We start from the raw sequence: 26138 nt of genomic DNA on the forward strand, positions 1-26138 counted from the left end.
CGAAAATCACTCAGTGGCCTCTGAGCCTCAGTTTCTTAGTCTATCAAATAGACTTTCCAAGTCCTTCCAGTCTCCTTCTGTGTTTTGCTGATGACCCCAAGGCCAGGGAGTTATCTACCGCACTTGTGTTTATAGCCGCAGAAACTGAGAACCGTGATGAACCAAGCTGACAGAAGCATTTGAATTTCCCTGTGAGCTCTGCAGCAGATAAAGGAAGGAGGAGAGAAAGAGCGTGGGTGTTTTGAAAATGATCAGTAACATTTGTATGACTTTTGTGATTCTCTCCTGAATATGGTGGTCGGAGAGAGAACTCGTCTTTAAACCGTCTAGGAGAAGCTCCAAAAACTCAAAATCTCCAAAAAATCTCAGTGTGTGTATTTTTTTCTTTTTAAAATAGTTCAATTCGCATCTCTAACTGATAAGGATTTTTTAAATGCCCATTAATAGCCTTCATAAAAGCAACTAAGATTATTCTTGTCTGGTTCTCTCAGAGTTGGTTTGTTCCAGTTAGGATCCAGAGCGCCTGCTTGGTGTTTGGTGGTTGTGTTACTTGGAGCTCTGTTACTATCAGTCCAGTCCTCCTCCTGCTGTATTTTATTGTTTTCTGTTGACTTGTTGGAAAAATTGGGTTATGTGTCTTGTAGATGGTCCCCCCGCATTTCTGGATGCAGGTAGTTGCTTCCTTTTGGCATTGTTTAATTTCTTTTTATCCCGTAATTCCTAGAAGTTGGATTAGATTCAGGGTGAATGTTTTAGATGGGAATACGTCATAGGTGCTGTGTTTTTGTTTCACATCCTGAGGCACCTAATGCCGGCTCGTCCCACTTTCAGTTCAGATACGTTATGCTTTTAAAGCAACCATCTTTTGCTTTAAGCCAATAAAACCATAGTTCTATTAAAAAGAAACACATAGTTATTCTTGGGGAACCTGTGTAAACAGTGCATATGGATTGTAATTAGTATATATCAGACCCTTGAAAAGTCTGTCTGTACAGCATTTACAAACCAGTTCAAAGCATCACCATGTCATCTCATTTATGCTGTTTGAGGTGTTCAGAAACCTGGCACGTTTGACCTGCCGTTCACATGTGAACCTGAATGCACAGTCGCATAAACGTGCCCTTGAGCACCGATTACAGCGGTCACACATGGCAGAAAGATGTGTTTTATTTGGTTTGACTACAGTTCATTCAGTATCTCCTCATATAAAAACTGTTTACTTACAAAATATAAATGGCTTTAGTATCACATGACTTATTTGTCTCAACCTTAGACGCCCCTAATGGGCCATAGCATCTTAGAATATTCCTGGTAAATACTGGGTAGTTCTTATGGAGCGGTACTTGATAAAGAAATTATATAAATGCATGAATGGTAGCTCTTTCAGAGCCCAATGTGGTGATTCTAAGAAAAGTCTTCTTGGCATCCGAGCTGGGTTTAATAAACGTTTAAAGAAGAGCAGATTGTAATAATTATCCAGTAGTCCAAACCCTTCATTTCTTACATGTTGGAGATTTCTGTAAACAGCTTGGAACATTTGAGAATTTTTTTTCTAAACTACCTTGCACACGTGACAGTTACTGTGTCTAGAGTGTAAGATGAAGAAGAGGCTCGGAGGAAGCTGATGGGATGAGAAGGTAACCTGGGAACCTTCGCTGCAGGACCACCTCCCCTCGCAGAGGGAATGTTTGGCTTTGCAGGGTTTCAGGGTTCTCCTTGAAGATACAGGGACCCCGCCTTTTGTCCACACTCCACCTGCAAGTGTCCTTGCGAATGTTCCCAGTCTTTCCTGCAGCTTCAAGTCTCCCGCAGCCCCCGTCTCCCTTCTGCCTTCAGAGAGGCCCGCAGGTGCCCGCCCTCCACACTGCCCTGCTCTCAGCTCGGCCCCCCAGACCCGCCTCACCAGGGCTCCTGCTCGAGCAGGTGGTCACTCCTCCGTCTTCACCTCCCTGAGCCATGCCGGCATCTCTCCAGATCGGGGGTTCTTCTTGGAAAGCACTGTCTACCCTAAGCGTGCAACGATACGCTCGCCTCGGTGTTCTGGCAAGCAGGAGAAAACATTTCTCTCCTGGATTTCCATCCTGGAAACATTTAACTCTCTCTCTGGGAAGTTTCAGTTACCCTCACAGCCTCACTTCTCGTATATATGTATGTATGCATGTTTGTGTGTGTGTGTAACTTCCAAATTCCTGTCTACAGCTGCAGTTTCTTCCCTGCATTCCAGTCCCCCCGAAATCCAGCCACTTGTCAAATATCTCACCTTCTTGTATAACTTACAGGAGCTTTAAGCCTGTTCAACAAGGAGCTTAAACTATTCTCAAATAAAAAAAATCAGAAAGATGAGCTTGTTGTCAGTATTATTCAGCCAGCAGTCGCATTCAAGGGGTGAGCCTTCTCCCAGATAAATGTACAAATACACAGTTTTATATACAGTTTTGGGCTCATGTACCATTGGACATTCTTTCTTGGTTGCTGTAGGAGTGTCCCGGGGACCTCAAATTAGTATCCCCTCAATGAGAATATCTGAGGTCATTCTCACAGATCTCATAAATCTAGAATTTCAGGAGCCTGATGGTAAATGAAAAAGTAAAAGTTGTCTGTACCTGTTCAGATCTGAGAATTGCTCAGTGATCTGTGGTCACTGTGGCCATTTTCTCATTTGCTGTCAGGTGCCCCAACCCATCCGGGGATCGTTGCTGAGCTTTCACTTAGATCCTAAGGCAGAGTTGCATTCACTGACCTGTGGAACTTAGATGCCATCACAATGGACCTTGTGAGACTTCCTGGGGCTCACTGGGGTTCTCTGGGGGTGTAGATGGTCCAGTTCTGTGTCTAGAAATTAGGAGGAGCCTGGGGTTTCGGGGGCTGGCACACTTGAGTGTGGCTCCTTTCTCTGGCTTTTCTGAGCCTGACCATTTCAGAGAATGTTGTTGAATAGCTTGGTTCTGGGCACCAGGAATGAGAATGTTGTGACTCCTAATGGCAGGTGGCCCTAGGTAAGTCTTATTTTCTTTTGTTTACAGGGTACTTGGTGGTAGGTGGCTGGGTAACCACAGATGGAGATTCTCTCCGCCTCCATCCCAGAACTGTTCTGTGTAGGAACGCACAGAAGGGTCGAGATGGGACGTTGAATTTATCGCTGACTCAGGATTTCATTTCTCTCTGGAGGGAAAGCTGCCATTTCCGAAAGCTGCATTTCTACCAGTGACTTTGGACTGTAGGGAAAGAAGCTGGGAGGGAGTTTACAAGATAAAGCTGAATGAGTAATCACGGACTTTTCATCTAGGTTTTAAACGAATCAAGCACATGGATGTGACGTGGGGCAGATGGGGTTCAGTGATCTGACGTGAAACACAGTCCAGCTTTGTCTGCCTGTCTTAAGCCCACCCGTCCTCTGTGGCTGCAGAGACAACGTTAAATGCCCTTTGATGTGGCATTGTAATCTAGCTACCGGTTCTTAAAACTTGATTGTGCGTCTGAATCCCCCTGGGAGAGGGCTTGTTAAAATGCTCAGTTCTGGGCCCCAAGACCCCCCCAGTTTCTGATGCAGTAGGTCTGGGATGGAGTCTGATGAAATCTGCATTTCTCACAAGTCTACACTTTGAAAACCAATGCTGTACCCTAGGTAGCAGTAAAAGTCCCTGGAGCCCATTGATTTATACAAAAGTGAAGGTTTATTCCTTGCCCGTGCCATCTGTCAGCAGTGTGGACAGCTCTCCGGGGCATCTGTCCCCATCATCCCAGCATAGGTGCCACTGCAGTCGGGGGGCGGGGAACTGGAGAATCACATGCCCTTATATTCTGGATGGGACGTGCAACGCCTGCCGTTGGCCAGAACGAGTCACGTGGTGAGACGCACGGGCGGCGTGGTCGCCTCTGTGCCCGGGTGGGGAGACAGGGACAGAGTCTGTTAACCACCCAGTGCCGTCTCTGTGGCATCAAAAGTGGTGCCGCCCGGGTTCTCATGGCGCTGACGGGAGGTGGTGAGTGATGCACCATCACCCAGGAAGGCAGCCGGAAGCGTGAGGGTCTCGAAACAGTCTCAGGAGGGAGAGAGAAGTTGGAGTCGGAGGGAGCTTTAAGAGCTGTTCTTTGATACCTGTATCCTCCATAGACGAACGATTAAATTACAGGGAAGCTGGGGCCCTGCGGGTGAAATACGGATGCCAGGTGATGTAAGGGGATGGATGCCCTTTGGACTCAGTTTGGGACCAAGTGAAAGCACCCGCAGTGATAGATGCAGTGGTGCCATAGCTCCCGGGAGGCAGGCGTGCATATGCGGTCACGATCTAAAACTCATTTCTCACACCAGCCATCCACCGGCGAAAAGCGTGTCTTCTTACCATTGATCCAGTTTGTAGATTGAAACAGAACTTGCAGAGCCCTTGTGACGGCCACTGGCGCCTAGTCTCTGGAAGACTGGCCGCACGTTGGAATCACCTGGTGAGCGAAGATCAGCACACACGTGTCCCCAGGCCAGCTTTCCTGGACGCGATGCTGGGGACGGATCCGGCCCACAGAGGCTCCAGGAGCTGTGGCGCACGGGCTTGGCTGCTCTGCAGCACACAGACCCTTGCCAGACCAGGGATCAAGCCTGTGTCCCCTTGATTGGCAGGCGGGTTCCTGTCCACCACGCCGCCGGAATGTTGATGTTGTTGTTTCCAGCGAGTTGGTCAGTCCATTAGGAGAAGCCCCCCAGATCTTGGTGCCTCCTGTTTTGGCCCTGGTGGCGGGTTCCCTGCAGTGCTTGGTGGCATCCTGTCTTTTCCTGTTGTGAAACCCGCTTCTGGCGTACCCTGAGACGTAGGTGGAGAGAAAGTGGCGGGGAGGGGAGAAGGCGTGTGGAAGGGTGGGAGTGTCTGGAAGCCAAGCGGGCTCTTGACGGGAACGTGTGTCATGCGCCTTTTCAAATCGTGGTGTGTTTCGTGTGTGCGTGCGTGTATTTAAAAGCACCCATCCAACCTGGATCCAGTTAAGCCTCTCAAATATGTGTTAGGGCATAATTTTTTCCCTAATCTTTCTGAAACATTTTTAGAATTATGAAGTGTTACCTCTGCTTTTTGTTTGTCTTCCTATTTTATTGTGGTATTTATTGACTACTAAGTCAAAGAAATAGAGGAAAACAACAGAATAGGAAAAACAAGAGATCTCTTCAAGAAAATTAGAGATTCCAAGGGAACATTTCATGCAAAGATGGGCTCGATAAAGGACAGAAATGGTATGGACCTAACAGAAGCAGAAGATATTAAGAAGAGGTGGCAAGAATACACAGAAGAACTGTACAAAAAAGATCTTCACGACCAAGATAGTCATGATAACGTGATCACTGACCTAGAGCCAGACATCTTGGAATGTGAAATCAAGTGGGCCTTAGAAAGCATCACTACGAACAAAGCTAGTGGAGGTGATGGAATTCCAGTTGAGCTATTTCAAATCTTGAAAGATGATGCTGTGAAAGTGCTGCACTTAATATGCCAGCAAATTTGGAAAACTCAGCAATGGCCACAGGACTGGAAAAGATCAGTCTTCATTCCAATCCCAAAGAAAGGGAATGCCAAAGAATGCTCAAACTACCACACAGTTGCACTCATCTCACACGCTAGTAAAGTCATGCTCAAAATTCTGCAAGCCAGGCTTCAGCAATATGTGAACCGTGAACTCCCAGATGTTCAAGCAGGTTTTAGAAAAGGCAGAGGCACCAGAGATCAAATTGCCAATATCTGTTGGATCATGGAGAAAGCGAGAGAGTTCCAGAAAACCATCTATTTCTGCTTCATTGACTATGCCAAAGCCTTTGACTGTGTGGATCACAATAAACTGTGGAAAATTCTGAAAGAAATGGGACACCACCTGACCTGCCTCTTGAGAAACCTGTATGCAGGTCAGGAAGCAACAGTCAGAACTGTACATGGAACAACAGACTGGTTCCAAATAGGAAAAGGAGTACGTCAAGGCTGTATATTATCACCCTGCTTTTTTAACTTATATGCAGAGTACATCATGAGGAACGCTGGGCTGGAAGAAGCACAAGCTGGAATCAAGATTGCCGGGAGAAATATCAATAACTTCAGATATGCAGATGACACCACCCTTATGGCAGAAAGTGAGAGGAACTCAAAAGCCTCTTGATGAAAGTGAAAGAGGAGAGTGAAAAGTTTGGCTTGAAGCTCAACATTCAGAAAACAAAGATCATGGCATCTGGTCCCATCACTTCATGGGAAATAGATGGAAAAACAGTGGAGACAGTGTCAGACTTTATTTTTTTGGGCTCCAAAATCACTGCAGATGCTGATTGCAGCCATGAAATTAAAAGACGCTTACTCCTTGGAAGGAAAGTTATGACCAACCTAGATAGTATATTAAAAAGCAGAGACATTACTTTGCCAACAAAGGTCCGTCTAGTCAAGGCTATGGTTTTTCCAGTGGTCATGTATGGATGTGAGAGTTGGACTATGAAGAAGGCTGATCGCCGAAGAATTGATGCTTTTGAACTGTGGTGCTGGAGAAGACTCTTGAGAGTCCCTTGGACTGCGAGGAGATCCAACCAGTCCATTCTAGAGGAGATCAATCCTGGGTGTTCATTGGAGGGACTGATGCTAAAGCTGAAACTGCAATACTTTGGCCACCTCATGTGACAAGTTGACTCACTGGAAAAGACTCTGATGCTGGGAAAGGTTGGGGGCGGGAGGAGATGGGGACGACAGAGAATGAGATGACTGGATGGCATCACCGACTCTATGGACATGAGTTTGGGTGAACTCCGGCAGTTGGTGATGGACAGGGAGGCCTGGCGTGCTGTGATTCATGGGGTCGCAGAGAGTCGGACGTGAGTGAGCAACTGAACTGAACTGAACTGAAGTTAAGAATATGAAAATACTGTTTGCAGTTAACTTTTGAAGTTAGTTGTCATACAGTTTTACTTTTGTTCTTTTAGCCTTACTTAGAGGTATTCCTGTTGCCATTAGGCTTGCATTACTTAAGGATATGAAAAAGCCTTTTATTTAAGTAATCTGACTGTAAGAAGAGGAACAGATTTTTATCCTGAAACTCATCTTTCAGCTATGGTGACGTTAACTCTCTGCCAAAACTATACTATCCTAACAAGAGGCGAAAAAAATCAGTTTCTCTTGTTCTTTGGCCTAGAAAATTTGTGGTTGCTCAGGGTCTCGGGAGAACTGTATTTAAGTAATAAGTTGCCTATTCTGTGACCAGGAGCACTTAATTGTGAACCAGAAGTTGAAGGTCACATAAGTTAGAGTTTGTCATACAGCATTGCTGGGTTTAGGAGACTTACCTATAATTTTGGGCTTCACTTATGGCTCAGCGGTCAAGAATCTACCTGCAATGCAGGAGATGCAGGTCAATCCCTGGGTCAGGAAGATCCCCTGGAGAAGGGAATGGCAGCCCACTCCAGTATTCTTGCCTGGAGAACCCCATGGACAGGGGAGCTTGGTTTGCTGCAGTCCATTGGGTCACAAAGAGTCGGACGCAACTCGATATGCACACGTACCCATCTGTAATTTTGGCCACTGAAGTCGATATTTTTATTAATATATTTAGTCTTTTATTATAATTTTAATATGTTTAAAATTTCAGAATGTATTTTAGTATTTGCATATTTTATAATTGAAATTATACATTTATTATCATTTTACTATATTTTATGTTTCATTAGTTTATTAGTATAGTTTACATGGTTGTATAAAAGTCTTCTTTGTGATTCAGTGGAAAACTTTTAACATAAAAGTGCCAAACATTTTGGTTCAAAGCACATTAAGCTACAGGTCGGTGTTGGTAACTTTCGCTGAGTTGGAAGGTGGGCTGGTGAGATGACGGGTGAGGGCTCGCTATCCGCAGGGCGTGCACCATTTTAACTAACAGCGCGCTTAGTCCTCGAATCAGGCTCCGAGAAGGACGTTGTTACTAACGCTATTTTACAGACGAGGAAAGGAACCGTAGGGAAGGCTGATTGATTACCCCAGGCTCTACAGCTTGTGAGTGGCAGAGGCAGGATTCCACTCCTGCCTCCTCAATACGGTGCTAACAAGCAGCCACTCTTTGCAGAGCAGAGAAGCTTGATATTTCAAAAAGTGCTCAATTCTCATCTCATTGGCTCTTTGAGTGTTCATATGGAACAGCTAGCAAATGTGTGACTTTCCGCCACTGTCAGTTTAATTTAGGCACTTGGCCTTGGCTAAAGTTGGTTATGCCATCATTAAACGAGCGTGTGTCTGTGGTTTGGGGAGAACGTTGAATGGAACAGTCTCAGATTCCTTAGCTGGGACTCAGGACTTCCCTGGAATGACTGCCATGGTGGGGGCAGGGCTGACTCACTGGAAAAAGAAACTGATGCTAGGAAAGATTGAAGGCGGGAGAAGGGGACAACTGGTTTTAGTTCAAGCTGGATTTAGAAAAGGCAGAGGAACCAGAGATCAAAAGGCAGAGGAACCAGAGATCAAATTGCCAACATCATGGAAAAAGCAAGAGAGTTCCAGAAAAACATTTATTTTTTATTTATTGACTATGCCAAAGCCTTTGACTGTGTGGATCACCACAAACTGTGGAAAATTCTTCAAGAGATGGGAATACCAGACCACCTAACCTGCCTCCTGAGAAATCTGTATGCAGGTCAGGAAGCAACAGTTAGAACTGGACATGGAACAACAGACTGGTTCCAAATAGGAAAAGGAGTATATTCAAGTATAGTCAAGGTTGTATATTGTCTATTGTATATTGCTTATTTAACTTATATGCAGAGTACATCATGAGGAACGCTGGGCTGGAAGAAGCACAAGCTGGAATCAAGATTGCTGGGAGAAATATCAATAACCTCAGATATGCAGATGACACCAACCTTATGGCAGAAAGTGAAGAGGAACTAAAAAGCCTCTTGATGAAAGTGAAAGAGGAGAGTGAAAAAGTTGGCTTGAAGTGCAAAATTCAGAAAACTAAGATCATGGCATCTGGTCCCTTTACTTCATGGGAAATAGATGGGGAAACAGTGTCAGACTTTATTTTTTGGGGCTCCAAAATCACTGCAGATGCTGATGGCAGCCATGAAATTAAAAGATGCTTACTCCTTGGAAGAAAAGTTATGACCAACCTAGATAGCATATTAAAAAGCAGAGACATTACTTTGCCAACCAAGGTCCGTCTAGTCAAGGCTATGGTTTTTCCCGTGGTCATGTATGGATGTGAGAGTTGGACTGTGAAGAAAGTTGATGGCCGAAGAATTGATGCTTTTGAACTGTGGTGCTGGAGAAGACTCTTGAGAGTCCCTTGTACTGCAAGGAGATCTAACCAGTCCATTCTAAAGGAGATCAATCCTGGGTGTTCATTGGAAGGACTGATGCTAAAGCTGAAGCTCCAGTACTTTGGCCACCTCATGCGACGAGTTGACTCACTGGAAAAGAGTCTGATGCTGGGAGGGATTGCAGGCTGGAGGAGACGGGGACGACAGAGAATGAGATGACTGGATGGCATCACCGACTCTGTGGACATGAGTTTGAGTGAACTCCGGGAGTTGGTGATGGACGGGGAGGCCTGGCGTGCTGAGATTCATGGGGTCGCGGAGAGTCGGACACGACTGATCGACTGGACTGACCGACAGCATTCAGAGAAGCTGACAGGGCAAGTGGGTGATCAGTCCCCACTTCCGAAATTTACTGTTTCATGAGCGATGGGAAATGAAGAAAAATAAAACCTTCAAGAAAGATTAATAAGTTCTTTTGAAAATGTGACTTAAATAAGATCGTAAAATATTATTCCCAATTTTGTTTATAGCTAGAAGGGATTTTTTTTCCTTCAGATGCTTCAGAAAATTTGCTCTTAGATGTAAAATATTTACAGCTGCTCAGATGTCCGTTTCAGCTATTTTAGGAGACGTTTTTCTAGAAACTCACCAGAGGTTTCTGCAAACAAAGTTGAAGGGCTTTAAATATAATTTTATATATGCCCAGTTATACGGTCTAAAGGGAAAGACGTGGCCACTATGAACTCTCTTAGTGCACGTTATCTGATTTCACCGAAATCAGACAAGGCATAACAGTGTACATTCCACTGAATATTAAGTATAAAATTCTCAAATTTAGGGATGTGGGTTTGTGAGTGCTAAGTCGCTTCAGTCGTGTTCAACTCTCTGCGACCCTGTGGACTGAAACCCATCAGGCTCCTCCATCCATGGGATTCTCCAGGCAAGAACACTGGAGTGGGTTGCCATGCCCTCCTTCAGGAGATCTTCCCGACCCAGGGATCGAACCTGGGTCTCCTGCATTGCAGGCGGATTCTTTACTTTCTGAGCCACTAGGGAAGCCCAGTTTTAAGGACATGCAATAATCTAATAACACAGATGTTAGGCAGATGTGTTCAGTCCCAGTAATCAGGTCAGTAGACGTGTCTGAAAGTCTTGTAGGATTTTAGGGGCTGGTGGAGCCAGAGCGGCGGCGGCCAGTGGTCCCAGTAGACGGTCTGCGATAGAACCAGTTGACCTCCAATCAGAACTCAGACCCAGTGGTTAGATGTGCAGTAGGTCCCTGCAAAACTGCCAGAGCATCTGTTAGGACTGCTGTCTGTCCCGGGTGGACCAGCCCTCATGGGTGTGTTCGTGGTCGAGTCCTGAGCCCTTGGTCATCTCACCGGGCCTTCCCACACCCTCCCCGCCAGGCCCTTTCCTGTGGTTCCAGCAAAATAAAACCCCTGCTTCTGGCCCTTCCCCCGCACCACAATTCTTCCTCGTCTTTGCAGTTCCCTTTATCTGGAAATCCCGGTGCTCACCTCATACCCAGGTTCGCTCCCCAGTGAATTCAGCTAGGCCTGGCCAGCAGCCATCCCCACGGGGCCCCTCTGTGTTCGTCTGCATGCCTGTGACCGCCTCGATCACAACAGGGCGTCCTCTCTTTATCTTCATCAGCATCAGGGTGATCCTGGCAAGTGGAAACAGGGCCCTGGTTGGCCCCGAGGAGCTGGTCAGGGCCCCTGGGAGCCAGGCTGTCCCGACCTGCAGTGTGGCCGGGCCCAGCCTGTGACTGGTTCCTCTGACTGCTTTGGTAAGCGTGGATGGCACCTGTCGTTTTGCCGTTCCACCTGGCAGGTGCAAGCCATCTGGCCAGAAGTGGGTGGCTCAGCGTGGGCTCACTGAGCAGGTGTTAGAAGATCACTTAAAGTACCGGTCAGCACCGAGAATCCTTGCACTTGGAGCGCAGCTGGGTGGTCTTTTGCCCCAGGCTGCCCCTCACCCCTGCAGGGATCCAGCAGGGCGTTGTGATCTCGGAGACCAGGGGCGACGCTTCTTCCCTGGCACCTCCTGTTTATCGCTCGGGGTTCAGGGGGTATAGAGGCTCCCTGGATGCCAGGCTGGTCCTGCAACCAGGTGGGAGAAATACGTTTCCATCTGTTCTGGATGAAGGTCCTGGGACTTGCTGGACTCAGAACATTTCTTACCAAAACCACCACCCGCAGCCAGGGACTGCCTTCCCTTGCTGTCACCCGGGAGCATTTCTCCTCCTCTCTGGCCTCCAATGCCCCAGACCCAGACCGGTGCCCCCTGCTCCTGCCCCCACACCCTGTGTTTTCTCAAACCTCGGCTCCTTCCTATGCCCCGGGGCTCCCTCCCTGCCCCTGGCGCTCCCCGAAGGCAGATGGAGGTATAGGCCCAATGGGCTGTGGACTGGGGGTGGACAGTAGCTGCTTTCATGACCTAAGATGCCCATGTTTGCGCTGGGATTTTTGTTTGTTTTTGTTCAGTCGCTAAGGCATGTCCAACTCCTTGCAACCTCTTGCAGCACACCAGGCTTTCTCTTCCCTTACTATCTCCTGAAGCTTGCCCAAACTCGTGTCCATCGAGTCTGTGAGGCCATTGAACCATCTCATCCTGTCGTCCCCTTCTCCTCCCGCCTTCAATCTTTCCCAGCATCAGGGTCTTTTCCAGTGAGTCAGCTCTTTGCATCAGGTGGCCCATGTATTGGAGCTTCAGCTTCACCATGAGTCTTTCCAGTGAATACTCAGGGTTGATTTCCTTTAGGGTTGACTGCTTTGATCTCCTTGCAGTCCAAGGGACTCTCAAGAATCTTCTCCAACACCACAGCTCAAAAGCATCAATTCTTCACTTTGTCTTCTTTATGGTCCAACTCTCACATCTGTACATGACCACTGGAAAACCGTAGCTTTGACTAGACGGACCTTGGTCAGCAGAGTGACACGACTGTGGAATTAGTTTTCTTCATTGAGCCAGAGTGGAAAATGGTGGTGAGGCTTCAGAATATTGGTTCAGTGTTGCCATACCATGTGAGAAGGCTTATATGTGCTTCCCCAGGAATGCAACATCCATTTGTTACCTCCTTAGGAAAATGCGTTTCTAAGTCCAGCTGGCAGACCAGATTTTTAAGTTTTAAGAATTTAGCATCCTCTTCTGTAAGCTGATACTATATTGAAGCCCAGAACAACGAGAAAATAATTTTACATCCCAAAATGGGGGCGTCAGAGGAAATAACAAGGCTGTCCTGGCTTCAGGCATCTTGGCAAGAATCAAAAATAGATGGCTCTGGAAGGTGGCTCAGAGGTCACAGTTTCCCCGGGGGGTTTAGTTTATAGCTGGGAAGACTTCAGACCCACAAGGCTGCCTAAGGACTCGGGAGCCCTTGCCTCTGCCTCAAGGTCGGATGTGGCTTTGAAGCAGTCCCTCATGTTGTGGGGGAGGAAGTGAGCTGGAGCCCGGGGCAGGGCTGGAGCGGAGGGAGGTCCTGGACCACATCTGTGTCCGCCCGGGGCTCCCCATGCACTGCCGGTGGGGTTGGAAGGGTTTGTCGGCGGAAGAAGGTGGGAATCCATGAAGTCACTTCTTCATGTCCATACACCAGAGTCACCGCAAACCTGGGACCACTGCCACCAAGCCGCACCCAGGACGTTGTTCCCACCTCGCGCGGGTCGCACCACGGCTCAGGTGTGCTCTCGTATCTTCCCGTTTGGGAGTTGAGAACACCTGCCCACTTGCTTTTTTAATGTGGTTTATTAAGAGGGCTGCAGAAATTAATACAGGACATAGGACTGGGATTAAGGAGAAAGCCACCATCATCGGCTTTAACGTCCATGGTTTTGATATCTGGGCTTGTTTACTTTGTAAAATTACTTTCAAAGTTCTGACAGATCATCTGATGAAAACAGTGATCATCTTTAAAAGGAATAGCTAGTTTCTTTTATCTTTTGATTTGTAGAAATATTTATTTAGAAAGATTGTACTTAGGCCTTCGGGGGGTATGTTTTAATTAATTTTTTATTCTATAGTAGTATTTGTTTCTTTCATAAAACAGTGATTGTTGGAGGAAAAAAAAATTACTTTTCATGATGACCTCGATTGCTTTTGAATTTAAAAGAGCAGAAAGGCTGTTTTAAAAATTACATTAGGGACTTTCCCGGTGGTACAGTAAGTAAGAACCTGCCTCCCAGGGCAGGGGACATGGGTTCAATCCCTGACCTGGGAAGATCCCACGTGCCGTGGAGCAACGGAGTCCATGCACCACGAGTATTGAGCCCATGCTCGAGAGCCTGGGAGACGCAACAGCTGTGCCCTCTCGCTGCAGCCGCTGAAGCCCGAGTGCCCTGGGGCCTGTGCTCTGCACCAAGAGAAACGGCCGCAGTGCGAAGTCCATACACCACAGGGAAGAGCAGCCCACGCTCGCCACAGCTAGAGAAAGCCCAGCACCATGTCAAAGACCCAACATGGCCAGAAACACGTTTTAAAAGGGAAACAGTCTGTGTGTGTTTCCTTCCCCATGGTCCCCTCCTGAAAGACTGGATTCTCTGAAAACAGAAGCAATAGAGGAATAACTGTGTCTCCTGTCCGGGGGCAGACATTCAAGAGTCACGGAGCCTCAGAAGACAGGACAAGCCCTTAAAAATAGAAGGGTGGGCGGGAGACCAAACCAGAATTTTTCTGCTCTGCTGTGATCTTTGATCCCTGCATGTCTTAGCAAAATACAGCGGCACCCAGCCATGGCGCCTGTCAGGTCTGGTTTTCTCTTTGTGAAACGTGAAGGAGAGAAACGTGATGGATCTGGAGTTGCTGGGCAGGGGGCAGGGCCTCTGGTGGAGCTGACGCAGGAGGGTGGAGGCCCCGGGGCGTGTCAGGGTCTGTAACCCCCGCCACCCCATGCCGTCACCGCCGGTCAGCGGGGTGGACGCGGACGCCCCAGGAAGGCGCATGCACAGGGTCAGCCCACGGCGCCCTGGCGGGCGTCTCTGAGTTTCATCGCCGTGATTCTCGCGGCTCTGTTCGGACAGCAGTTCTGCTTGCAGCACTTCTGTTTTTCTACACGTATGCGCTGGTATCTGCTGTGATTCTGAGCACAGAAGCGGTGGTGGGACACGTTTCTTCCCCATCTGCGCAGCGTTTGGCCTTTCATTGTTCTGTGTTTATTACAGCTCCCTGTCTTACTTTTTCAGTTGTACCGTGTCATCAGCAAACTGGCTTGCCTTGCAGCCAGATAGGAGACTTAGTTTGTGTATTGTTTTAAACAGGCGTAGCAGCAAGCCGAAGCGCCTGCCTGTGAACTCGCTTCATTTCAGAGCTGTCGCTTCGGTGATCTAGATCCTGGTGGCCTGCAGGATGCGTTCTGAGCACTTTATATGAATGGAAGCCGTTCTCTCCTCATAGTCTTCACTTTCTTTTTTAAACCTGGATTGATTACTTATCTCTCTTAAATAGATCTGGTTGTGCATGATTGAGACTTGCTTTGTTTTCTATAGAACACAAGACAGGGGCCTGAATCGGGCTTAGCAAACTGATTTCACAGGCCAGCCACCTGTTTTTGTAAATAATCTACTGAAACAGCCACGCCTATTCATTTGTGTGTCATTGTCTGTGGCTGCTTTTCAACCACGAGGCAGAGTTGAGTAGCAACAGACCTTATGGTCTGCAAAACCTAAAATATTTATAATCTGGCCGTTTACGGAAAAGGTTTGCAAGCCTCTGGTCTAAATTTATACTCTGTGTATATTTCCACCAAACCACTCAATTTGAATTTTAGAAATTTGGATGGTTTAGTACTCAAAAATTATTTTTCTTAATGCTTTCACATGTATGAGATTTGAGTTTCCTATGCTGTGTTCATCTAAATCCCTATTTACGACCCATAGTATTCCACATTACAGAGGTAGGCGACTTGCGTGTGTACAAGACTTATTTCTAAAAGAGCGTGGGTGGTGTGGGTAAGCAGGTTTACTTTATGTTTTATCTGTTCACAGTTTGGTGAATTAAACAAAGAAGCATTAATTTTTATTTATCCTGGTGAAAAGTTTCAAGAACCTTACAATGCAAATTATACCTTTTATTTAATAATATGCTAGTGATGTGACACATTTCTTTAGTGAATTTCTCTTTTAATAATCAACTTCATGAGTTATAATTTATATAGAATTTGTGTCTGTGTGTGTCTGTGTGTGCATGCAGGCACACGCTTAGTTGCTCAGCCGTGACCGACTCTTTGTGATCCCATGGACTGTAGCCTGCCAGGCTCCTCTCTCCATGGAATTTTCCAGGCAAGAAGTACTGCAGCGAATTGCCATTTTTTTCTCCAGGGGAATCTTCCCGACCTAGGGATTGAATCGAACCCTTGCCTCCTGCGTCTCCTGTATTTACAGGCAGGTTCTTTACCACTAGCACCACCTGGGAAGCCCGCGTGTAACCTTAGTACATTTTAATCCTGTAGCAGAGCTAATTTATTTTGTAAAAGAGGCATGTTAGACTGTAGATTTGCAACCTGCTCAGGTTATCAGTCTGTACTGTTTCTTTTTTAAAAGTCTTTGCTTCCTCTCCGCACTTGCATATTACAGGGATTATGTGCAATTCTGAAACTGTTCAGAAGAGGTCATTCATTCATTCCTAGTTTGGGAACGTTTGGCTTTGTGCTGTGCTAGTCCTTCCATCCGCATCTTTCTTTTATTCTGTAAATATTTATCGAATTGCGTAGCCTTTGCTACGAGGGAGCACAGACGCAGTGTGTAAATCTCGCCCAGCAGACGCTTACAATTGTGCAGAAAAAGAAAGGAGAAATATTCTTGAAGCCAAAGCTAGTTTGACTTGGGTGTGAAACGCGAGTCCTAGGAGCATCACAAGGTGGTATATATAATTCAGTGCTAAAGGGAAAGATCCTGTCGGTTCAGGTTTCCACTTGGTACCTGTTGAGGCTCTGATTGAAGTGAGCAATAAAATACAGTCCAGCCTTACGAGAAGTCAGAGGAGGGTAGAGTGAAATTAAAAGTTAAAATTGGGTGCAATATGTGGAAGAGAAGAATTAGACTTTAAGGTACAAGGAAGCAGATTTGAGCATCACTGTTTGGTAGGGAATCAGCAGGAGCTGGGCGATGGCCAGGGAAGGCTGAAGATAAGAAATCCTATCTCAGCCATCCAGAGAGGTCTTTCTCTCAGCTGTCCGAAGAGGTGTTTGGAGCATGCGCCCAAGGAATTTGCTCTGTGTTCAGAGGAGCAGGCAGGGAACGGATGTGGTACAAAGCGGCTGGCACACTAAGGGGCTGCCAGCAAGTAGTTTTGGACCGTGACATCCCGGGAAGGGAGTGGCGGGAGGCTGGGACCGGGTAGGGGGTAGGCAGGTGGACGGCTTCATCCCCAGAAGCTACAGGAAATGCCAGGTGGGCGTGGGGAGAGGAGGGGCATGTTGAGATGTGCGTTTCCGGCGGTTCGCTTGTAGCTGGGGGTCCGTGGGCGAGAGGAGAGGCAGCTGGCTGGAGAGATGGGGAGGTCGGCGGGGACCTGAGAGCTGGGTGGGCCCGCTGGGTGCCCGGGGCAGGAAGGCCGTCTCAGCGGGGCAGGGCGGAAGGGGTCCTGGTCCCGAAGGCGTGGGTTTGAGAGGCTCTGAACAGAAGGTTTACGAAGTCCCAGGAGACGTAGTCAGAATGACAGGTTGAGGGTTAAATCGTGGAGCATCTCAAAAGCCCAGAAGCTGGGGTTTTGCCTTACAGGTAAGGAGATGGTGTAGTGAAAAGGCCCTGTTGTACCTGATGTGGGGTACTCTGCCATCTCCCATCACAATGGGTGACCCTGTGGGTCCTGAGCCCCTATGAGGTCAGCCTGTCTGTCTGAGCGCTCCATCCAGACTTACCCCTTGAGGGGTGACTGGTCGCGCTTGTCCATTTTCTGCTGCATGTTTCTCAGCATCGTAAAGCCTGCCCTGGTACCCTTATCCTAACAAAGCAGCTTTCTTCACTGCCCACCCCCGCTTCCCTACTCTCTGCCTTCTTTTGCAATAAATCTGCCTGGAATCATTTCATATCTTTCTGTCTGGTTCCTTCTCCCATACAGACTTTAAACCCACCGCTCCGCCACAGCCACTCTTTTTTTTTTGGATGCACCAGGGAGCCTATGAGATCTTAGTTCCCTGACCAGGGAGCGAACCCGCACACCCTGTGCTGCCGGCCGGACCCTTAGCCGCTAGACTCACCAGGGAGGGCCCCACCAGCAGAGCCACCCCTGCCACGCTTTCCAGCGCTGCTGCGTCGCCGAGCCCGGGGCCCGGCCTGGCCTTCCCAGCCGGCGTCCTCACTGACCTGGTGAAGCTCTCGTCCATGTGGTCCGCGTTAACGCGCTTGCTCTGCCAGGCCCCGGGAGCGCTGTCCTGTCTGGGGTCTCCTTGGCCTCGTCAGCCGCTCTCCCCGGTCCCCCGCGCCTCGTGGACGGGCTGGGTCCTTTGCCTCCCAGACGGTTCTCATCCAGGCCCAAGGCTTCGGGTGACATCCGTGTGCTCCTAACTCACAGGCCTGTTTAAATCTCTGGCCCGGCCCCTCCCTGCTTTCCACACGTGCCTCTAACCACCTCTTGAGCCTCTCTGCTTAGATGTCCAGCGGGCTTCTCACAGTTAATATACCCAGAGTGTGACTTAACCATTTTGCTTCCTCTCCTTCCCTGAGCCCGCTCCTCCCCGTTTTTCCCAGCGGGGAGCTGGTAACTCTGCCCCGACCAGGTGCCCAGGCCCCAGAGCTCAGGGTGACGCTTGGTCCCTCTTTTTCTCTCCTCTGTCTCCTGCATCCAGCGCATCCTCAAATCTACCCTGGGCGGGTACCTACCGAATCCAGCCGCTTGGCATCGCCCGTTTTCCCAAGCCCAGGGCACGTCATCTCTCCCCCGGAGCCTCTGCCTGGCTTGCTGCCTCCACACCCGACCCGTCCGAACTCTGCCAGTCATCTTGGTCCTCTGCTCATGCCCATCGGCGCCCCTCCGTCATGCCCGTGGCCGGCCCAGAGCCCGCGGCGTGGTGCCTGAGACCCTGACGTCTGTGCCCGCGCGCCCCGCCGCCCCCTCCCCCACTCCTTAGAAACACGGAAAGGACGTGATGGGGCAGCTCTCCAGGGAAGCAGGGGGGCTCAGGAGCGTGTGCCCAGGTGCCCAGCCTCAGCAGGCTCTGAGGAGAAGCTAAAGTGCTGTAGGGTGTTTGCCCACTGCCTCGGCGGAGTTGATGCGTGTGTCCTGACGTTGAGGGACACCAGTGTAGATCTGAGGACAGTCAGGCAAGAAGGGTCAAAGAGCCGGAACATTTTTACAACTTCTAAACTAGACAGTCTTGTCTTTTTCCCAAACTCCATCCAAAGGAGTAATTGGTTGACGGCAGAAAATTGTATCTGTAAAAGCTGAAAAGTGGAAACAACCTAAATCATTAACAGAGGATAGTTCAATGAATTATACAGTAGAATACTATGGAATCATCAAAGCATGTGTAGCTGTGTTTGCCTTACAATTGAGAAGATCAGGTTATAAGTCAATATGTATAATACATACTCGTTCTTATAAATATGCATGAATATATGTATCCAGAAAAGACCTGGGCAGGATATACAGCTAGAAATTGATGATGGTTACTTCAGTTGCTGGGGCTTCCTAGGTGGCTCAGTGAGTAAAGAACCTGCCTGCCAGTGCAAGAGATGTGGGTTCAGTCCCTCGGTCAGAAAGATCCCCTGAAAGAGGGCATGGCAGCCCACTCCAGTATCCTTGTCTGGAGAATCCCATGGACAGAGGAGCCTAGTGGGCAACAGTCCAGGGAGTCACAGAGAGGCAGACACGACTGACCAAACACACACACACACAACACACCTCAACTGGTGAAATTAGAAGTAATCTTACTCTCCTTTATTTTGTGGTAGGTCTTTGTTATTTTTGTAATCTGCGACAAGAAGGGAAAGAAGCGAAGGCTGTGGCATCTGGAGTCATTGCATTTACTGTGACATGGCAGCTTCCAGGCAGGAGTTCCCGCAGCTTCCCGGCCCTGCCTCACCCCCCGGCCCCTGCTGTGTGCGCAGCGCACCTGTTTAGCACCTTCTGCAGGCTTCTCCTTCCCTGTGAGTCCCTCCCCGCCTCCCTGCCTCCGTTCCCGTGTCCTTCCGAGGCTCTTACCAAGATTCAGACGTGCCCATGTCTCACCCATCTTCTGGAAACAACCAGTGCTTGCTCTCTGCCCAGTGTTTTAGCCTACGTTTGTTATTCTGTGATCACTTTGTAGAACATGCTCATATTTTTCCAGTAGAAAATTGTGTATTCAGTTTTTTTTTAATTCATTTACAGTGAATATTTTCATAAGCTGAATGCCAGGGATATAAAGATGAATGACCCACAGCTTCTGTTTTCAAGGAGCTTACAGGATAGTATGATTCCTCCTGAAATAAAAATTAAAAAACCAAAAACTTTTGTTTTTTTGAGACAAAGGCACACCATATAAAGAGGTGTTTTAATCTTTTAACTGAAAATTTTTACCTTAATACCATTCATCATTAGTTCAGTTCAGTCGCTCAGTCGTGTCCGACTCTCCGCGACCCCATGAATCACAGCACGCCAGGCCTCCCTGTCCATCACCAACTCCCGGAGTACACTCAAACTCATGTCCACAGAGTCGGTGATGCCATCCAGCCATCTCATTCTCCGTCGTCCCCTTCTCCTCCCGCCCCCAACCTTTCCCAGCATCAGAGTCTTTTCCAGTGAGTCAACTCGTCTCATGAGGTGGCCAAAGTATTGCAGTTTCAGCTTTAGCATCAGTCCCTCCAATGAACATCCAGGATTGATCTCCTTTAGAATGGACTGGTTGGATCTCCTTGCAGTATAAGGGACTCTCAAGAGTCTTCTCCAACACCACAGTTCAAAAGCATCGATTCTTCGGCGATCAGCTTTCTTCACAGTCCAACTCTCACATCCATACATGACCACGGGAAAAACCATTGCCTTGACTAGACGGACCTTGGTCGGCAAAGTAATGTCTCTGCTTTTTAATATACTATCAAGGTTGGTCATAACTTTCCTTCCAAGGAGCAAGCGTCTTTTAATTTCATGGCTGCAATCAGCATCTGCAGTGATTTTGGAGCCCAAAAAAACAAAGTCTGACACTGTTTCCACTGTTTTTCCATCTATTTCCCATGAAGTGATGGGACCAGATGCCATGACCTTTGTTTTCTGAATGTTGAGCTTCAAGCCAACCTTTTCACTCTCCTCTTTCACTTTCATCAAGAGGCTTTTGAGTTCCTCTTCACTTTCTGAGGCATGCAAATTAAACCATGATGAAATGCCACTAGCCGCCCTTTGTAATGGCTGTAGTAAAGTAAAATGGCAAGATCAAATGCTGGAAAGGCTGCTGAGCCATTAGAGCTCTCATCCATTGCTGGGAAAACAAGGAGTACAGCCATCTGGAAACACTGACAGTTTCTTATGTAATTCACCATATGATCCAGTAATCCCACTCCTCGGTATTTACCCAAGAGGAATAAGATCATATTTCCTGTCCATGACTGTTTATAGTTTTAAGTATTTATACTGTAGACTTAAGTAATTTCCCCAAACTGGAAACAACCGAGAAATCCTTCGCCTGATAAATGGATAAACAAACAGAGGTCTGTTCGTGCAATGGAGTATACCTCCACAGCGAGAAGCAGGGATACACTCGTGATGTGCCCGTGGGATGCCGGGTGAGGGACACATAACATTATACTGCATGGTCCATTTACACGACAAACAGAAAAAGTAAAACTGTCGGGTGGAAGACAGATCAGTGGTTTTCAAGAGCTGGGTATGAGAAGGAGGGGTTGATTCTAAAGGGGCATGTGGAAATTTTCGGGGTGATGGAAGTGTTCTCTGTGTGTGTGTGTGTGTGTTTTCTGCTGCACTGTACAGCATGTGCGATCTTGGTTTCCTGACCAGGAATCAAACCTGTGCCCGCTGCATTGGAAGGGCAGAGTCTTCCCTGTCCCTCCAGAGAAGCTGCTAAAACTGTTCTGTCTCCTGTTTATAGTGTCAGTCACTCAACTGTATCCATTTCTCAAAACTCATTAAAAGGGGAGTTTTACATTTTGTAAATTAATACCTCAGTGAATATGATGTAAAATTTTGAGGCAACAGGGGAAAAAAAGCGTTCTATTCACATGGTTCAAAAATCCAAATAATATGAAGGAGTACAGTTAACATCCCCTTCCTGCCCTTGCCAACCCTTGCCGTTTCTCTGCGCCTGTGTCATCCCTGCGTGTCTGCGTTCTTGTTACCTCTTTCCGGAACCCAGCTTTCTCTCCCGGAACACAGCTTGTGAGTACAGTCTGTGTCCTGGCTCTGCCTCCACATCGTTAATGTTACAGTCCCTTTCGTATCACACTTTGAGATCTTCCCTGCTTGCTGCAGCTTTGTGACGAGTGTCGTTCAGTGCACATCACGTATTTAGCCAGCCCTCCTTGGATGCACCCAGATTTTCCTTCCCATCTTTTTGCATTAGACACAGCGCTGCGGTGAATAATCTTTGTGCATACAAATCAGTTCTGCTAGTGGATGAGGTCTGTGTTGAAAACACAGATTTGTTCCGGTGCAGTTGGTAATACATCAGGGAACAATTGAAGCATCAAGTGGATTCTTAGCTTGCTCATGTGTGATTCCATTCCTGAGAAACACTAGTTCTAGAAAACCATGAAGCGGAGTTGTGCAGGAATACACGTGACACACTCGTGCACACACAACTTCCAGCCCCACCAGCGACCTCGTTTCCCGGTGGGGGGAGGTCACACAGGTCCACAGGAAGGGGTCACAGCTCCCCTCCGTTTTCAAATAAGCCCCCTGGCGCTCACTTCCACCAGCAAACCGCGGGCCTTTTCAAGGTGAAGTGCCATACTTTCTGCCGCACCTGTGTGTTTCCTAACCATGTGTTAAGAAGCGTTAAAAAGTGTTTCTTAACCTCTGTCGATGCATGCTGCCCTTCTCACTGAGTCACTGGCGGTTTTTGAGCGTCGGGCTCCTGACTCACTGTGGCTGGAGTCCTGTGTGCATCTGCCTGGTTCTGCCTAGCTCTGTTATCTAGGGTCTGTGACCCGCGTACGCTGTCTTACAGCAGCAGTGACCACCACGTGCAGGATCGATGCCCAAGTGAAAGGGTTCAGAGTTGCAGGAGTTAAATTCTGAGAAAGTGCTGTTGTGATAGGCTGAAAATTATATCAGCGGTTTGGCATTTCCGTTTTCATAAAATGTGCTGTATCGAGGTGAAGGGTGTGTGTCAGTGTGATTTGGGGATGAGTCCAGTCCCCCCTCATCTCAGATCTCTGTCGGGACGTGTGACGGTCGTCAGGGGGGCTCTTTGCATGAGGCTGTGGGTCCAAAGCCTCGGGGAGGAAGGGCGCTCGGAAGAGCTGGGAGAAGGGGAGCTCGGGCCAGGTGAGCGTGTGGGGCTGTGCCTTTTCTCCAGCTTCTCCACCATCCCCCGAACCCAAAAGAGGCCTTCAAGCCAAGTCACAGGAAGGGACCGGTTATCAGAATGTCCACCAAGTGCCATCCGGAAAGAAGGGCTTTCAGCGGCATTTTAAATCCCAGAACTCAGATCTGAGCCCAGGGCCAGGGCATTCAGAGCAGAGGAATTAGTGAGATGCTTTCTTTCCTACAGGACGTGAAGATAAGAGTCAGCAATTGGAGATGAAGGAGAAAATCTAGCAAGTGCACCCAAGTGTTTGTTCGATATTCCACTCTAAAGTCTTATCAAAATTTTCAGACCCTGCTACCTATTTCTTTCAACAGTTCTAGTTAAAGACAAAATAATTTACAATTCACAAATTTGTCCTCTGATTTAAGTACACAGTTTCCACTTAAGGCCCTGGCTCTGTTAATACCAGCTTTATGCTGCCATAGCAGCCGGAGGAAGTAAAGGACCTTAAAAAGTCTTGAAAATCGAATGATGATAGACATTTATATTTTCCTAATGCTATTTTTCACCACTTCTATTTGATCAAAAATTGCTTCTGGTGTCATAAAGTAACAGTAGGAACTATTAGAATGTTGAAGATACAAATTATGAAAATAAATTAGGCAAAGCACCTTCAAACAAGTTAGTATTTAAAATTTAACAAAGAAGAAAGTCATTTGTTTTGTTAGGTGATCTGAACCTGGCAGGTTTGATCTGGAAACTGGGGTTTAAACTTGTAATTTTCTTGTCACCAGGCATTTAGGAAACTTTGCCCCATTGTTTTTGGATTGTATAGTTCACTTCTGCGGGTTTTTTTTTTCCCCATGAAGATGTTGAAAAAGAATACCTCATACATTGTCAACTTATTTTGGAAAATAGTAATTATTAATTCAGCTGAGCTGTTCTTCATTTATTTCATCATCTACTGAGACTTTCTTTACTGATATTTCTCTATTACAATTTCTATTTTATGTTAATATAAATATGCCGTAACAAGAAGTGGCATATTGAAGTCTTCACCAGAATAGAGATCCATGTGCGTGACTGAGGCCTCCGCCCTGTTGTGTGCCTGGAAAGAATCACTTCAGTTGTCTTCCTTCTTCGTGATTATTTGCTGTGACTGTCATGCTTTTACTTTTTCGTTTATTTTTGGTTGCGCTGGGCTCTTGGGTGCTGCAAGGGCCTTTCTCTGGCTGCAGGGAGCGGGGCTCCCCTTCAACGTGGTGCTCAGGCTTCTCCCTGTGGTGGCCTCTCTGGCGGCAGAGCCGGTTCCAGGGCTCAGTGGTGGCAGCAGCGCGCTCAGTCCTTGGGGCTCCCGCCTCTGGAGCGCAGGCTCAATCCTTGGGGTCTCCCGGGCTCTCGAGCGCAGGCTCAGTCCTTGGGGCTCCCGCCTCTGGAGCGCAGGCTCAGTGCTTATGCTGCAAGGCTTAGCTCCTCTGCGGCACGTGGGATCTTTCCGGACCAGGGGTCAAACCTGTGTCTCCTGCATTGGCAAGGTGATTCTTTGCCACTGAAGCACCAGGAAAGCCCCTGTCTTGCTTTTGGAAAGATGTCTTGTGTTTTGACTCTCCCAGGTGATCTTAACATCTTAGATGTACAAAAATTCAACAGAAATTAGATTTAAAAAAAAAAAAACCTTTACTGAAACATAGAATTATTCATGACTGACTGTTCCTGGTTTTTCTGAAGGAAGCTGCTTCTTCCTTCTCTGGGTCCGTGTGCTAGTCCAAGAGACTGCTGCTGCTGCTGCCTCTTGTCGCTTCAGTCCTGTCCGACTCTGTGCAACCCCATAGACGGCAGCCCACCAGGCTCCCCCGTCCCTGGGATTTTCCAGGGAACACTCCAGTATTCGGGAGTGGGTTGCCATTTCCTTCTCCAATGCGTAAAAGTGAAAGTGAAGTCCCTCAGTCGTGTCCGACTCTTCGCGACCCCATGGACTGCAGCCTACCAGGCTCCTCCGTCCATGGGAGTTTCCAGGCAAGAGTACTGGAGTGGGCTGCCATTGCCTTCTCCCCGAGAGACTGGGGATGGTCTATTTAAGGTGATCAAAATTTTTATGAAGTTGAAGGGACAGGGTGTCCCAGGTCCTAGTTGGTTACTTGCTTTGTTCCCTCCATCTCTCTCGTTTCCCCCAGAGATCATTCTTGCATTCTGGGAGGTATAAATATGCCTGTAATCCTGGGATGTGCTTAGGAAAACAATATAAGGTATGTAAGTGGGTGTGCTCACTAGTGTCCGACTCTTTGAGGCCCCATGGACTGTAGCCTGTCCGGCTCCTCCATCCATGGAATTTTCCAGGCCTTGAATACCAGAGCAGGTTGCCATTTCCTTCTCCAGAGGATCTTCCCAACCCAGGGATTGAGCCCATGTCTCTTACGTCTCCTGCCAGGAAGGTTCTTTACCACTAGGACCACCTGGGACACCGAGGTACAACGTTCATCTTTAACTTGGAGAAGGAGCTTCCTCCTTGGCCTTTGTCTGGGTTTGAGACCTTTTTCATGTCCATCACAGCGCTTTGCTTTTTGGCTATGCCTTGACGGATGTTACTTCCGCAACCAGGTATTGAACACTCAGGCCCTCAGCAGTCAAAGTGTGGAGTCCTAAGCACTGCTACCACTAGGGAATTTGCTTTTAAATAATAAAAGCCGTTTTTAACAAATGAAACTTGGATGTGTAGCTTTCCTGTTGTTAATCTAATAGCACGTGTTGAGGCTCTCTCTGCATCCCAGGCACTGTGCCAGCCCCTCAGCGCCGCCCCCAGCACCCTCTGAGGACATCACCACTGTGACCCCCAGCCCCTCAGAGGGCGGGTGTTCGTGAGGTCGGGAAACGCGCCGTCACCTGGTTCACGAGCGGTGGGCAGAGGTGCCGGCCCACCTGGGCCTCCAGAGCCAGACTCTCAGCTGCCTGGAGTTCATTTCCTCTCCATCTGGAGTGAGGATGTGGTGTTTGCCAGGCGATTAACATAAAAAGTTTTTAAAAAAACGGACCATTTCTTTATCACATAGGTCGCAACTGCTTGCTTGTCTCTTCTGAAGGCCAGAGACAGTAACAGGATCTCTCGTGAGAACTTATCCCTACTCCATCCTTAGTTTTAACGAGGGCTGAGCCAAAGTTTGTTCCATTCACGAGGCCGACTGTTCTTTCTTCGTTTCATTTCCTTGGGGTGTGACCTTAATTCCAGACTGCAGTGCATATCATGCCCAAATAATTTGTTTTTAAAGATAAGTCACTGATTTTACTTCAAAGTTTCCACATGGGAATCTGTTGAATTAACATAATGATGTCTTAGCCGAAGTGGGAAACTTTTCACTTTGATGTTGAGATATCTCTTGATAGCTCTCTCTTGGTCGATCAGTGTGCCCCCAGGACACAAATGCATGTTCGCACACAGACTCACTCCACATAGACCCTCAGGCACGCTCCCCAGTGTGTTCTCACGCTTGT

At 47.8% G+C, this 26138-nt stretch overlaps 1 protein-coding gene across 11 annotated transcripts in view; it reads left to right on the top strand.

Moving 5' to 3' along the window:
• ZNF532 (zinc finger protein 532) overlaps positions 1 to 26138 on the top strand; it is a 109363-nt gene that overhangs the window by 77077 nt on the left and 6148 nt on the right. The window contains exon 9 of one of the 11 annotated variants that reach the window (XM_055417459.2): positions 18039 to 19967. The exons of 9 other annotated variants lie outside the window; for them this stretch is intronic. In XM_055417459.2, coding sequence (XP_055273434.2) covers positions 18039 to 18320 — 282 coding nt within the window. In that variant the 3' untranslated portion in view covers positions 18321 to 19967. Of the gene's footprint in view, positions 1 to 135; positions 943 to 18038; positions 19968 to 26138 lie in introns of those variants that run through there. One more of the 11 variants, XM_055417460.2, reaches the window with a different exon arrangement.

This window comes from Moschus berezovskii, chromosome 28 (assembly GCF_049115385.1).
Source record: "Moschus berezovskii isolate FMDL1 chromosome 28, NW_MosBer_1.0, whole genome shotgun sequence".
In the NCBI taxonomy this organism is placed as follows: Eukaryota; Metazoa; Chordata; class Mammalia; order Artiodactyla; family Moschidae; genus Moschus; species Moschus berezovskii.